This window comes from Micropterus dolomieu, linkage group LG10 (assembly GCF_021292245.1).
Source record: "Micropterus dolomieu isolate WLL.071019.BEF.003 ecotype Adirondacks linkage group LG10, ASM2129224v1, whole genome shotgun sequence".
Lineage (NCBI taxonomy): Eukaryota > Metazoa > Chordata > Actinopteri > Centrarchiformes > Centrarchidae > Micropterus > Micropterus dolomieu.
This window is the reverse complement of record NC_060159.1, coordinates 24,344,393-24,357,335: the sequence shown is the minus strand read 5'-3', so window position 1 is coordinate 24,357,335 and position 12,943 is coordinate 24,344,393. Positions and strand designations below refer to the sequence as shown.

The 12,943-nt window shown below is 37.8% G+C and overlaps 1 protein-coding gene across 1 annotated transcript; it reads right to left on the bottom strand.

The window, feature by feature from the left end:
• Positions 1–961: 961 nt before the first annotated feature.
• On the bottom strand, positions 962–10,315 carry crip2l (cysteine-rich protein 2-like). The gene is made up of 8 exons (XM_046060682.1): positions 10,160–10,315; positions 5,883–5,977; positions 4,182–4,239; positions 3,952–4,083; positions 3,470–3,538; positions 3,245–3,339; positions 3,078–3,135; positions 962–1,615 (listed from the first exon to the last, which is right to left on the bottom strand). Exons 1-8 carry the CDS (start codon positions 10,200–10,202, stop codon positions 1,551–1,553), a joined length of 615 nt encoding a protein of 204 aa, XP_045916638.1. The 5' UTR covers positions 10,203–10,315; the 3' UTR covers positions 962–1,550.
• Between the last annotated feature and the right edge of the window lie 2,628 nt (positions 10,316–12,943).

Below are 12,943 nucleotides of genomic sequence, written 5' to 3'. Positions count from 1 at the left end.
ATTATAATCCGTATATCTGGAACAAACTCCCAGATAACTGCAGGTCTGTTGAAACAGTCAATTATTTTAAATTAAGACTGAAGGCTTTTCCTTTTACCATTGCTTTTAATTAAATATTTAAGATTTTTCTTTTTAACCACTGCCTTAACTAGTAGATTAATAAGTTACACTGCACTGTAACTTTGACTGTCCTGTTTTCTTTTTCTTTGTTTTTAGCTTTTTACCATTGCTTTTAATTAAATATTTAAGATTTTTCTTTTTAACCACTGCCTTAACTAGTAGATTAATAAGTTACACTGCACTGTAACTTTGACTGTCCTTTTTCTTTGTTTTTAGCTTTTTACCATTGCTTTTAATTAAATATTTACAGAGAAAGAGTGAGAAATGAGTAGGTAATAGATGAAAAGATAATGAGAGTGAGATTGAACAGAGTGAAGGAAGTGGTCTTAAATCTCGCGCCTGAGTGATTTGCAGGAACCTCTGTCCACCTGTAAACGCGCAGGTAGGTCCAGAGTATAACTGGATCAAAGTGGCCTGCTGACAGACATGTCCTGGTTTCTCTGTAGTGTCCGAAGGTTTTTGGAGTTTCAGTGGACCCAAAGATTTCTATGGACCCGAGTACAGACTAGCTAGAGAGAGTAGATTTAAGTACTTCTCTGTTTATTCTCTTTTCAAAATAATTGTAACTCAATTATTTGCTCAACCCCTCAGCCTGTTTTTATTTTCCATTTAACTCTTTTAACCCTGATTGCACACTGCACTGTAACTTTTATTATTTTTTAATGTGTATTTTTTCAATTTCCCTGTGTTGCTTTTAAACTTTTTTTATATTTCTGTTGCTTTATGTAAAGCACTTTGAATTACCTTGTTGTTGAAATGTGCTATACAAATAAACTTGCCTTGCCTTGCTGTTTTGTAATAAATGAATAACTATAAGGAACATATGCACAGACACTGAACACAGGTTTGGTATCACAGTTTTACTGTAGAAAATGTGATGCACAGTTGAAACCTTTTTGTTCTTAACAGACCCCAAACTCCCCTTCAAAACATTCAGTAATATGGACGTCTAAAATGTGCGTACAGTACCTCATACGTCTACACCTCATCCCTCTTATTTAGATCGAGGATTTTTTTAGAACCAGGATGAACTTGTTCAAGAAACACTGACAATAAATTGGTCGGCTGGTACTTTTTTTTTCCCTCAATACATCTTGTAAGTGCACAAAAATCTGAAAAACTATTAATAACAAGTGAAAAAAACACAGGCGCTTTAATCCACTACATAATAGGCTGATACTTATTTGGCAAAGAGAACCAAGAAACTTAAAGGCAAATCTGAAACTCACATGGGAGGACGTGTTAAAGGTTTGTTTCAGTACAAAAAATATATATATAAACAATATACAAATACAACATAAACATCTAAATATCCGTCCCTGTGAGCGCAGTACATATCGTTTGTCACCATGACCGTCGAAGGCAAATCAAATCAAAGAGACATTGAGGGTCCTGGAGGTGGTTCTTTTATCTGGAGGCAGCATCAGGGCTCAGGGCTCCGCCTCAGCTTCGGGATCGTCGTAGATGTAGCTGCCGACACCTCCAGTGTTTACGCCTGAGGGCAGAACACCCAAATACATTTGGAAAATCTTATCAGCAACGTGTCTTTTGAAAAACATGGTCTCAGTTATTAAACCTCAGTGTGAGCAGTTTTCATTGGAACTACTTTCTATGGATGAAATATTGCCCATGAAAGCTCGACAGCGTGTTCTGTAGATTTATCCACATGACTTCATATAAGAATAGACCTAAGTGGGCATATAATTTTTATGTGATTTGCTGGAAAAAACAAAACAGCAAGCTTTCCTGATATTTGTCTCCTGCAAAGGCTGCTGGAAGACATAGGAAAAACTACATTAAAGCCTTTACATTAACATCTTAATGGATTTACATAATGAAATAATAACCTGGACAATTAGATGTTAAAAGAAATTCGAAGTTCACTCTCAAACATTTTGATGATCCTGTTTGTCAATGTCTCCAAATATAACGGCCTGCAATGTTTCACATTTCAGCTCCTTGTTCTGGTTTATTACAGTGTTCAAGCCCCTCAGAGGCCTCAGTAGGTGGCTGCACCCTGGCATAGATTACACACATGAGAGCCTAATTAATAATATAATGAAGTCACCGCTGCTGATAAATAATAACAATAATGAATGAAGTTACCGCTGTTGTGCCACACAAGGGAAAAAAGCCCGTTCTTCATTTGGATCCTGCTGCTGTGTGATGGCTACAGGTATTTAATAATTTATAATAAATATAATGGGTGAGATTTATTATTCTAATGCATTTCAGACTCAGTGAACCTGTAGTCTTACGTTCAGAAGTCCTGTGTGCACAGAAAGCCTAGTTAACCTACATATCGACAGAGCCTATTAAAAGAATATTAAATTGAGAACATGAGTTAGTAATGAATTATAATCTGTGCACATGAAATGCTAATTTGAGGGCACAAATTTGTTTCCTGTGACACTTCCCAGGCTCTGTATGTTCGACATTTCCTGCTTTCTTCTTCTACAGCAACCTTCCCGCATGCTTGTTGAAAATTAGTTGCCAACTACAGTGTCGGAGAGCAATGGATACTCCCGCAGGGACAAGTGCACGATTTGTATGAATATATGTTTACAGACAGTGCGAGGCCCTGCAGATTGCTGCAGCAAACATCCTGAGAGCTAAAACTTGAGGTTCCCTTTGTAAGTAGAGCCTCAGTTTTACATACAGAATTGTTAAGTTAGGGTTAGGGTTCCCAAGGCTACTGACTAAGTTAATTTAGAATGGCTATAGGATTATATGGTGAGAACACATAAGGACATAATAATAGTTTCCTCCTCTCTTCATGTACCTTTGACCTTTTTACCAAGTTGCAATCTGAAACTTGAAGGCCACTACCATTGATAAACTGGTTATTTTTCTTCACCCACCCAGGTATGAGTCAACCAATACATGGCTTTCAATAATTGAATAAAGGACAGTTTCTTTCTAACCCTCCCACAGTGCTGCACTAAGTGACTTCATACCTTTGGGCCCAAACAGCACAGCGTAGCACGGTTTGTGGCAGTATGGCTGTCCATCATGCTGCAACGGAAAGAAAATTATTCCATCTTTTGGCAACATTTTTGTTTTTTTAACATGATTAAAAATTTAACATCCAGCTTTGTGAGCGTGGTGTCGCTGCATGTCTCACCTCTGCATGGCTGCCAGGAGCCAGAGTCTTACTGCACCTCTCACAGCGCAGACAGGGCCGGTGCCAGTTCTTCCCAAGAGACGACACCTTCTCAGCTGCACACACACACACACACACACACACACACACGCCATCATGCAGATAGTCACCAAGGCAACCAGCCCCCTTAGACACATTCCTACACTCTTATAATACATGCAAACTGCGAGACATCCATCTGCTCACCAAAATATACTGTCTTGTTGCATCGTGGGCAGATGTTGGGTCCTCCAGAGAAAGATGAGAAGCTTGCAGCTGATAGAAACACATTTAGAGTGATGGATTATTTAGCAGCTTTATATGGCAATAAGTGAACATAATTATTTTCCAACACACACCATCTCTTTAGTTACGCCTCTACCTATTACCTGTTTTTCTCTTTAGACATACACATCTTCAAATGATCACTTTGACTCAAACATCATCATTTTACTGACAGTTTGATATATTTCCTTCCTCTGTGAGTTTCTCCTTTTGCCATCTTGATTTTCCTTTTTTTTCTCTAAAAGCTGCCCCTCCCCATATCTTCAGTATGTTAATCATCTATGCAACTAAAGTGATTAAAATAATCCAAATCCCTCCAGAGAGGATAATATTCTAGCAGACATGGAATTTATCTTCCCAACATATGACTATAACTTTCTATTTTTGCTCCACATATTTCTCACCCTTCACTGGTCCCCGTGCGTGGGCTTTCTTCTCCTCCTCTGGTTTGGCATCTGTTTCCATGGAAACAGCGGCAGGGGCTTCGTTGGCCAGATTGTCGTACACGTAGGAACCAGCTCCGCCGATGTTCACGCCTAAAGCACACACAAACGTTGCATTTACAACACAGAAAATGGCCATTGTAGAGTTGTTACAAGTGTTCTTTTTAAGTGTAACCAAGGAAAAACAGCACCTTTTGGTCCAAAGAGGGCGGCGTAGCAGGGCTTGTGGCAGTAAGGCTTCCCATCATGCTGCAAAATACAAGAGGGAGGGAGAGTGGGACTAAAGGTCCAGTTTCTCGAAAAGTTTAGTTAAACACATTTTTGTATTTAGTCTGTTTGGATTCACATAATGCCAGATAACAAATGAACCAGGACTTATTCACAGAGGTTTATAAGACTTGTCTGCTCTCTGTTATTTTCTCTGTTCACACCAATTTATAACACATGACAAAAGAGCTAACTATGACCATCAGTCCATTCTGCAGTCTGTTAACTGTCACTTGATTGTATTATTCTCTGTGAAAGCCTGCGACAAACCACACTCTTTTTTTGCTAACTGTTTTGTTTAAATCAAAAATAGACTAATATGACTTGTCCAGGAAAATGTCATCAGCTTGACTTTCCATGTATGACCCCTTACAGACATTAAAATATGCAACATTTGCTGGCTTCATCTCCAGTAATGGCCGTCTGCCATCAAGACATGTCTGGACCGATAAGGAGCTGCTTCATGTTTTCATCTGACCGAACATTCAGCTTCGTTTTTTATCCGTCCAGCTGTCTAGACAGCCTGCGCTACAAGGGTTCAGTTCAGTACATATCCGAACAAATCTTTGACAACGAATCTTTATACTGAACTGACTGTACAGAATCAGCATTGTCTCTGACTGAATCAGTAGCTTTTAGCAGTGGAGCTCCTCACTGGTGACTGAGAGCTGATATTCACAGTAAGTTACATCGTCATTAAATGCTTAGTAAAAGACTGCAAAAGCCACAGAAAAGTTATTAAGTTATTAAGCACATGTACAGAGCTTGTATTCGCTGTAAATACTACTGAACTGACAGTCAGAATCAGCGCTGAATATCAGGCCCAAACCCATGAATAGTGATGTGTTCACTTAGCATAAACAGTCAGCGACTACAAATCTTTGAACTGAACTGGATGATTTTTTTTGGCAGTTTCAGATCAGGTTTCACTCCCCCAAAAATGTGTCAGGGCAGCAATTTGAGGCAACTTCGATATAAATGACACTGCTTTTTCTGGGACTAACTGCTACTGCTGAGATAAATACATCCTCAAACTAAGGTAGATAGTTTAACTTTTTTGGCTTTTGACAGAGAATGTAACCACAAGAGGAAGTACACAGTTTCCTTGTGGTCAAACTTGCCATTGTCATTGGTGGTTAGAAAGTCAGTCGATTGACTCTAAAGAAACCAGTGTAGTCTACTTCCTGTTGAGGTTTTGTCCTCTTGTGTTAACAAAGGTTAACAAAGGCATTGGCTTTGGTTTTGAAACAGCCTGTGACTGCAAGTATTTAGTATTTAGTAACTCTTTAGATCATTAGTCACAAATGTTATTAGGACATATGGTCTAGTTCACCAGGCAGATCCTTCCCCTACTGTCATGATCATGATGTCATGATCTGTCCCAGCAGTGTCTCTTTCCTTCATGATCAGTCAAAAGTTGAAAAAAGTTTATTCTAAAGTGAGATTAAAGCACTTAAAATGGCATGCATGTGCCACTATGATGACATTAAAATGTGGCAATATGTTAATTTAAAAATGTTCTATTGTTACTTCATAAATCTCTCTAGATTAAAGCATCGTCTTAAAAGATACCCTCTCAACTCAAACTCTCATTTTCATGCCTCCTCCAGTTCACTTTCTCTTACCTCAGCATGGCCTCCTGGATTCAACGTCTTGCTGCAGCGCTCACATTTCAGACAGAACTTGTGCCAGTCTTTCCCTAAAGACGACACCTTCTCCGCTGTAAAAGCAAAAGAGACAGAAATCAGGAATATTTATTAACATGTTATGGTGTTTATGAGACATTTACACATTCAAAATAGGTGTATAGATCTAGCTAAGGTGAATGGGCCAGGTACTCACTTCTGGGTAACCCAATGATAATGGGGCAGGCCAATAAATAGAGAAAATCACCAAGAGTATAAATGCACCAAAGAAAAAATGAAGATCCAATCATCTAAGCCACATCCAGAGATACAATAAAAAACAAAACACAACTGAAACGTGTTGTATAAACAGAAATGGTCCAGAAATCAAATCAGAGCTAAGATTATAACATCCCTATAAAAAAATATGTAATAGAGAACCAGGGAAAAAGGTGTTAAGAGGCATAAGACAGCTTCTCAGACTTGTAATGCTTTTCAAGTTTGGCAGCATCCTTTAGCCTCTGCAGTGAACGGCTGCCTTCCATTGTCTTCAAACAAGCAGTTTTTAACACCAGATCCAAAGGAGGTCAAGCTCAAATGTGGCTTTTTATTTCCACACAAATGAACCTTCAAACGGTTCATAACAAGCTTGGAAAGTAACACCTTCAGAGGAAGTACAGAACAACTGCTAATACATTTTGACACAATCTTGATACAATACATAAGTAAAACTGATTTATAGCAGAGGTTTGTTCCATGACACAACACTTAAAGTGACAGAAGACACTTGAAGGGCACTTGTTAGTTCACATCAACCTAAAGAACATTCTTTCCACTGCATTTGGATGAAGAGCAGACTGACACACAGAGATTCCCATTTCGTTGTCTCAGTCAAATTAATTCAGACTTTTTATAAAGCTACTGTACGTTCCTCCATCCCTCTAACTCTACTAACACTAACCTCAATTATCAGAGCTACATGCCAAACGCTAACCCCACCCTAAACCTATTTCTATAAATAAATAAAAAGATAATAAATAGGGTTTCATTGATACAACTCCTTTAATCATCTACTCAAATTTCGCAGCTTGAAACATTATATGATAATTATCAAAATTATCATATAATGTTTAGAGTTAAAGCCACTGCCGTCCTGTTTCATGTCAATTAACTGATAAGTAGAACAAGTTAGCAATGTTATCAGTAATGTAAAGAAATGTTACTAGCTAATTTTATCTACAGGTTAAGAAAAGACTTTTACAAGCTACAGTAAAAATCAGGTCCACCTTTACCAGCTAAAACATTAACATGATGCACGAATAGATGCATCAATTATAATGCTATAATATAACGGGCCATGCTGCATGACGAGTACTACTTTTGCTTAAATAAACATTTGAATGCAAGGCTATTATTTGTAACAGATTTCTAAACCCCTTGACTATCGAATATGCACAAGCTGGCATTGGGGGAACACATCCGTTTTCTCGGGTGCAATCTAAATGGAAAGCGATGTGATGCAAATTTGTGACAATCGGCATTAAGGGATTAAATATTAACTATATCATGAGGAAAAATTTAAATCTGGTGTGAGACAAAATAAAAGGCACACCCTGGTCTCCAAGAAAAGTTAAAGTAAAGAAAAACTACATAACCCTTCCCCTTCATGACTTCCGCCGTAATAATTTTTGTACAGTCACTAAAACAATATCTTTGTTCAAGCTACTGAACAGTTTCAGTCACAGAGACTGTTGTGAAAAGGACAGAAGGATGGGCAGAGGGAGAGAGCGGTTCACTAACAGTGATTTATCTGTTTTTCTTCCTCCCAGAATATCCCAGCAGATACACTGAGGCCCTGATACAACATGACACTTCCTGTTTACACTCACTGCCCAGCCTGTCACTGTGATATGTGACAGAAAGTCACCTTGGCACACAGCGAGCACTTTGCATTGATGGTGGAGGACAATTGTGTGTGTGTAACAAGTGTATACAGTAGTGTTTTAGTGTTACTTATAATGCCAGTAGATATGGTTTGTAAGAATCTACTGAGCAAATCACATTAAATACTGTTATTTTTAAAAGAATGGTATTTGAGTCTGCAGTTTCTAGAGCAACATTTCAGCAGGGATTAAAATTCCTTTCTTTTTCTTCCTCTTCATTTCTTTATCTAATGAAACAGCACACATTTTTTCACTCCTGTACTATACTCTTTCTTGTCTTGTTTCAATTTATTTACTTTTGGGTCCTTCTATCTTTTATGTCCTTCTACCAACTTCTTTCCCCCCTTCTGTGTGTGTGTAGGTTTGTATGTTTGTTTTCTTGTATCTCTTTTGGCTGCTGACAACTTTGAAGCTCAAAATCTGAAAATAGATCAAACTTTCTGAGCTTCAACAACTCACACGGCCAGAGGAAACATGTTTTCTTTTAAATTCACTGCATATTTTCAAGAAGAAAGAGAGAACAGCGTGTTCGGTTGAACCTGCAGGGTGGGGCTTTGCTGCTGTTCCCCAGAGAAATGAAGGTGGAAAGAACAAAAAGAAAATCCATCCATTTGATGCATGTGCAATCAATCAATTATTTACAATGTGGCGCCGCTCCAAAATGAATAGAAGCTGAAAACTGATATATGGTCACTAAAGACACTTCTAAGCAACATGATATCACATTTTTATATCATGACTATTTCATTTGTCATAAGTGCTCGGATAACACAGTTTAGGGTGATGACCACAAGTGAACAGGACTGTTTATGGCTCCCTGTAATCTTATCCAAAGATAATGAACCAATTATAACCCAGTCTGGGCTGCGTCAAAGCAGAGTGGTTACCAGTTTGAGTCTTAGACTCACCATCTCAGGCATTTTTTTAACATTTCTGGAAGAAACTGTCATATTCATATCAAATCAAACATATGAGGCACTGCAGACTTCAGATAGGAGGGTTATTAGATCAGGATATTAGATGTGCCTGGTGGAACATCACTGTAATGTAATACTACTCTGTGTGTGAGTTACTCAGCAGCGAGTTTATTGAGGTTTTCTTGTAACACTAATCCTCCTGCCAGCTTCTCAAATGAGATTTTTTTCCCTGGTTTTCTCAGTCTTCTATGATAATAAACCAAATATCTTGAGGTTTTGGATTGATGGTGATGGACAAAAAAGCTCTAAGCTTTAGGCTTTCAGAGATTTGGATGTGAATTTTTCACCATTTTGTGACATTTTATAGACAAAACAATAATGAAAATAATCATTATCTCCACCCCTTATCTATGTGCATGCTTTACACTTTTAGGTTAGACAAAATACATTTATCGTTGTAATATCCACCCTTTATGTGCAATCTGATTCAAGGCCTCTTATTAGACCTTTAATATTTATCTGCTTCTCGTCCTTCTTATTTGTCAGCTTTAAAAGGAGAATAATAGGGTTGGTGATGTGACATTATGCCTTCAATGATAAACATTTATTTACTTTGTCAGAGATTTTGTCATACAATTTTTAACATGGTAGCTTCATATCTTTGGAAAGCCAATGTGGACATGTTGCATATCAAGGAGCAGGACTGCTTTATGGCAATACAGGATTTTTTAAAATAGGTTGTCACATTATATATTTATCCATATTGCTGATAATGACTCAGTTTCACCAACATATTTTGCAACATAATCTGAAATACAGTTTATTTTAGGCCTATTAGATTTTGACTCAGTGAAACACTAGAAATCAATAAAACTCAATCTTATAAGCAAGAGTTTAACTCTTCACCGTGTGATTTTGAGTGCTTGAGTAATATAATGTAGGCTGCTGATCACCATATAAATGTTCTCCATATTACCAAGCCCCGCCTGTACTACAGATTGTGCGCACATTCCTTTGAAAAGAAGAGATGATTTATACGATAGTTATGAATTTAATCATCAAATAATATATTATGTACAGTGCTTCTTAAAAGTGTTTACAGTAAGCATATTAAATTTATGAAACAATATAGTTATTACACCATTTAACAAAATGAAACTCCCTTCTTTTGTCAATGGGCGCACGTTATCTCAGATCCTCTATGGACTCTATCTGCATCCGTTTCTGTATCTGCATGTCCTGTAATAAATCTAATCTGTTTCAAACACGCACTAGAATCAAACGTATTGCATTAAAACACATAGAGTATTTAAAAAAAAAATAGCGGACTATCTTTTCATGAGATGCTGACACTTCCACCCAGCAGTCAAAGCTTCGCCTCTGATAATAGTCTCGACGCTGAAAAAGACGCACTCACCGAAATACACCGTCTTATCGCATTTAGGACATTTTGACGCCATGTTCCGTGTGAACAAAGAGAATGATCCGGTTTCAGTCCGTCTGTCTGCAGCTGCAGCGGCGCAGACACACCTCAGAGGATGGTGGTGGTGGTGATGGTGATGGGAGAGACCGACGCTCACATCCTCCCTCTGCTTCTTATCCTTTATTTGCATGGCCCCGCCCCCAATTGTGACATAATGCAGCCATGTTTTTCAGCCTAGGCCTACAGTAGATATAAAACAAGAAATGAAAAAAAACAACATATAAATGTAGTCCCTAATATTTAATTTAGGATTCAATGAGGTACTATTCTTCCACTTCATATCTGTGGCAGGTTAATAATCAGTTCATAACATCATTGTATTATTTCTTATTACACACAGGTGGAAAATATAACATTTACTCAAATATTATACTTCATTAAAGTACTTCATGTATGTATTTTTATTTATTCTATTAATTTTACTTCATATTTCTGCTCCACTCACATACATCGACTTAATCATTCTTCTCTCCACTACATTTATCTGGCAGCTGTAGTTACTGGTTACTTTGCAGAATTAGATTTTTCATGCAAATATGATTTGATTAAAATGTACAATTAAAATGTTGCTTACATGTTACTTAATATTGACTATACTTTCAGCTCTGTGTTGGTCCATCCTGATCTGGCTCTTTTGCTGCCAAATGGTACAAAAATGGTTAAATGCTATGTGTTCACCAGTTAGTTGCTAACGATGGATGTTGGGCAGATAGTTGTTTATCAGTGCTTTTTCGCTGAAAACAGCTTGTTAACCTGGAAATCCAGCACAAAAACCCAAAAGTGAAAGTGGTAAAGATTAGCCTGTTTAGGTATTTACAGGTTTGTAATCAATGACTACAGGCTGAGGTGGAGGATATATTACTAACTGTTTTCCTCCTAGAGCCTTTCCTACTGCCTGTCAACTTCTCAATCAGGCCCTGACTAGAAAGATACTTGATGAAAGTTTTCTAGTTAACGACAGCTCACTCCTAATTGTAAGTGGTAGTTGCTTTCCATCAGCATTTTCTCTTCCTATTTAACATGATACACATATCAGGTCACATTAGGATTATGTCAAACAATCACACATCAACTTTATTTAATTAAAAACCTGTATAAAACATTTATCTGTGATGATTTTTAAACTCAAAAATGGACAGAATGAACAGTATCATTTTTCTTAAATTTTAAAAAATATCACAATTATTGCCACCTTATATTATAATGTGTATCTGTCCGCAGCTGATCTCAAATACTACTGGACCCATCAGCCTAACATTTCATATTTATATTTATGACTGTATGGACCTCTCGTGGTTCCCGTGATTTACAATTTATTGACTATATATTGACTTTATATCACCTCCGACTGCTGACTCCTTACGTCAGTTAAATTACGTATGTGTATAAGTGACATGACTTAAGTACGTCACATAAGTTAAAATAAGCCTTTAGTTTCACATGGGACAAGATCATCAGTCTCCTGGGTGAATGTCCTGTGTTTGTTTGACCCATCTCTCCACCCTGACCTCGGCCTTACATGGACTTTATCGCTCTTTGTACTACATCACTTGAAATGTTTTCTACATGACATTCACTTGTAAAATGACACGCCGTCTCGGCACAATTGATGTGTTATTCATACGCCATTTGGTGATATCAGGCTCAGTAGGGATCTGAGCTCTGCTGAGTGCACTCTTCTAGCTGTTGTTTGGTCCTGTTAATGACAGAATGACATGTCAATTTATTTAACGAATAATTGCTAACGTTTTTAAATTTCACGAACATGTCAAAATTCAAAAAAATGTACATCTGGTGGGTAGAACAGCCTTCAATCTAAAATACAATCAAAACATCTTTTTATAGGTCAAGAAGAAGAATCAGAATGAAGTTTATTGCTAGGTAGACATTTACATTTGTGACCTTAATTTAACTGAGCGTAAACCCGTCTACAGATATGTGTCGTTGCAGGTGCCTCTATTTTGGAAACGTCATTAATCCTAAATCCTAGCAATGCTGGCTCCCATGCATTCGTCAGTGTCACCTCTCTGCTGTGTTTGTTTCCTTTGTGTGGTTGTTAGGTTACGTTGCCTGACAGCACAGCTCTTCACAGGGAATGTTAAGTGAAGCTCTGCGGCTCCCAAGAGAGCTGCACTGTACATTCTTGGCAACAAGATACCACGAGAGTAGACATAAGGTGGCCTGTTGTGTGGAATTAAGAAGAATAATACATAATACATGTAAATATAGCTTGTTTTTTTTCATTTTTAGACCAAAAATTAAACATAAACTGAGATGCCCTCTCTGTGTCTCCAGTTGTTGGTGTAAAAGCAAATAAATGTGACAAATCACCATATGTTACTTTTCCCTTTTCTAAATATTTGACTAAACTAAACATAGTAAGATCCCTAAAAGCTGCAATAAGACAAAACAGATCCTCAAAAATGAGCTATGGGCCACCTTTAACCTCCACTCTGTGTGTATTGTGAATTCATTAGCTAGTTATTAGTTTATGGCAACTTTATTATCCACTGTGACCCAGGACGCCCTCGTCTCTGTTAGGCTGCTGAATATTCACATGTGTGTTCTGTGGATAGGTGTCAGTAGGCGGGGTTGTCATCAACATCTACTGGAGCCACCTGGGGCCCTGTGTTCTCCATATAATGCCTGTGGCACTGAGGAAATAGAGAGGCGGGAAACGCAGTTCCCTGTCCTCTACGCTCCCCATTCTTTTTACTT

Excerpts from the sequence above, each read along its gene's own strand:
- crip2l (XM_046060682.1), bottom strand. The coding sequence starts at position 10,202 with ATGGCGTCAAAATGTCCTAAATGCGATAAGACGGTGTATTTCG. Across the intron at positions 3,340-3,469 it reads CAACAAGACAGTATATTTTG|CTGAGAAGGTGTCGTCTCTT; the intron begins GTGAGCAGATGG and ends GTGTGTGTGCAG. Across the intron at positions 3,136-3,244 it reads CTCCTGGCAGCCATGCAGAG|CATGATGGACAGCCATACTG; the intron begins GTGAGACATGCA and ends TTTCCGTTGCAG.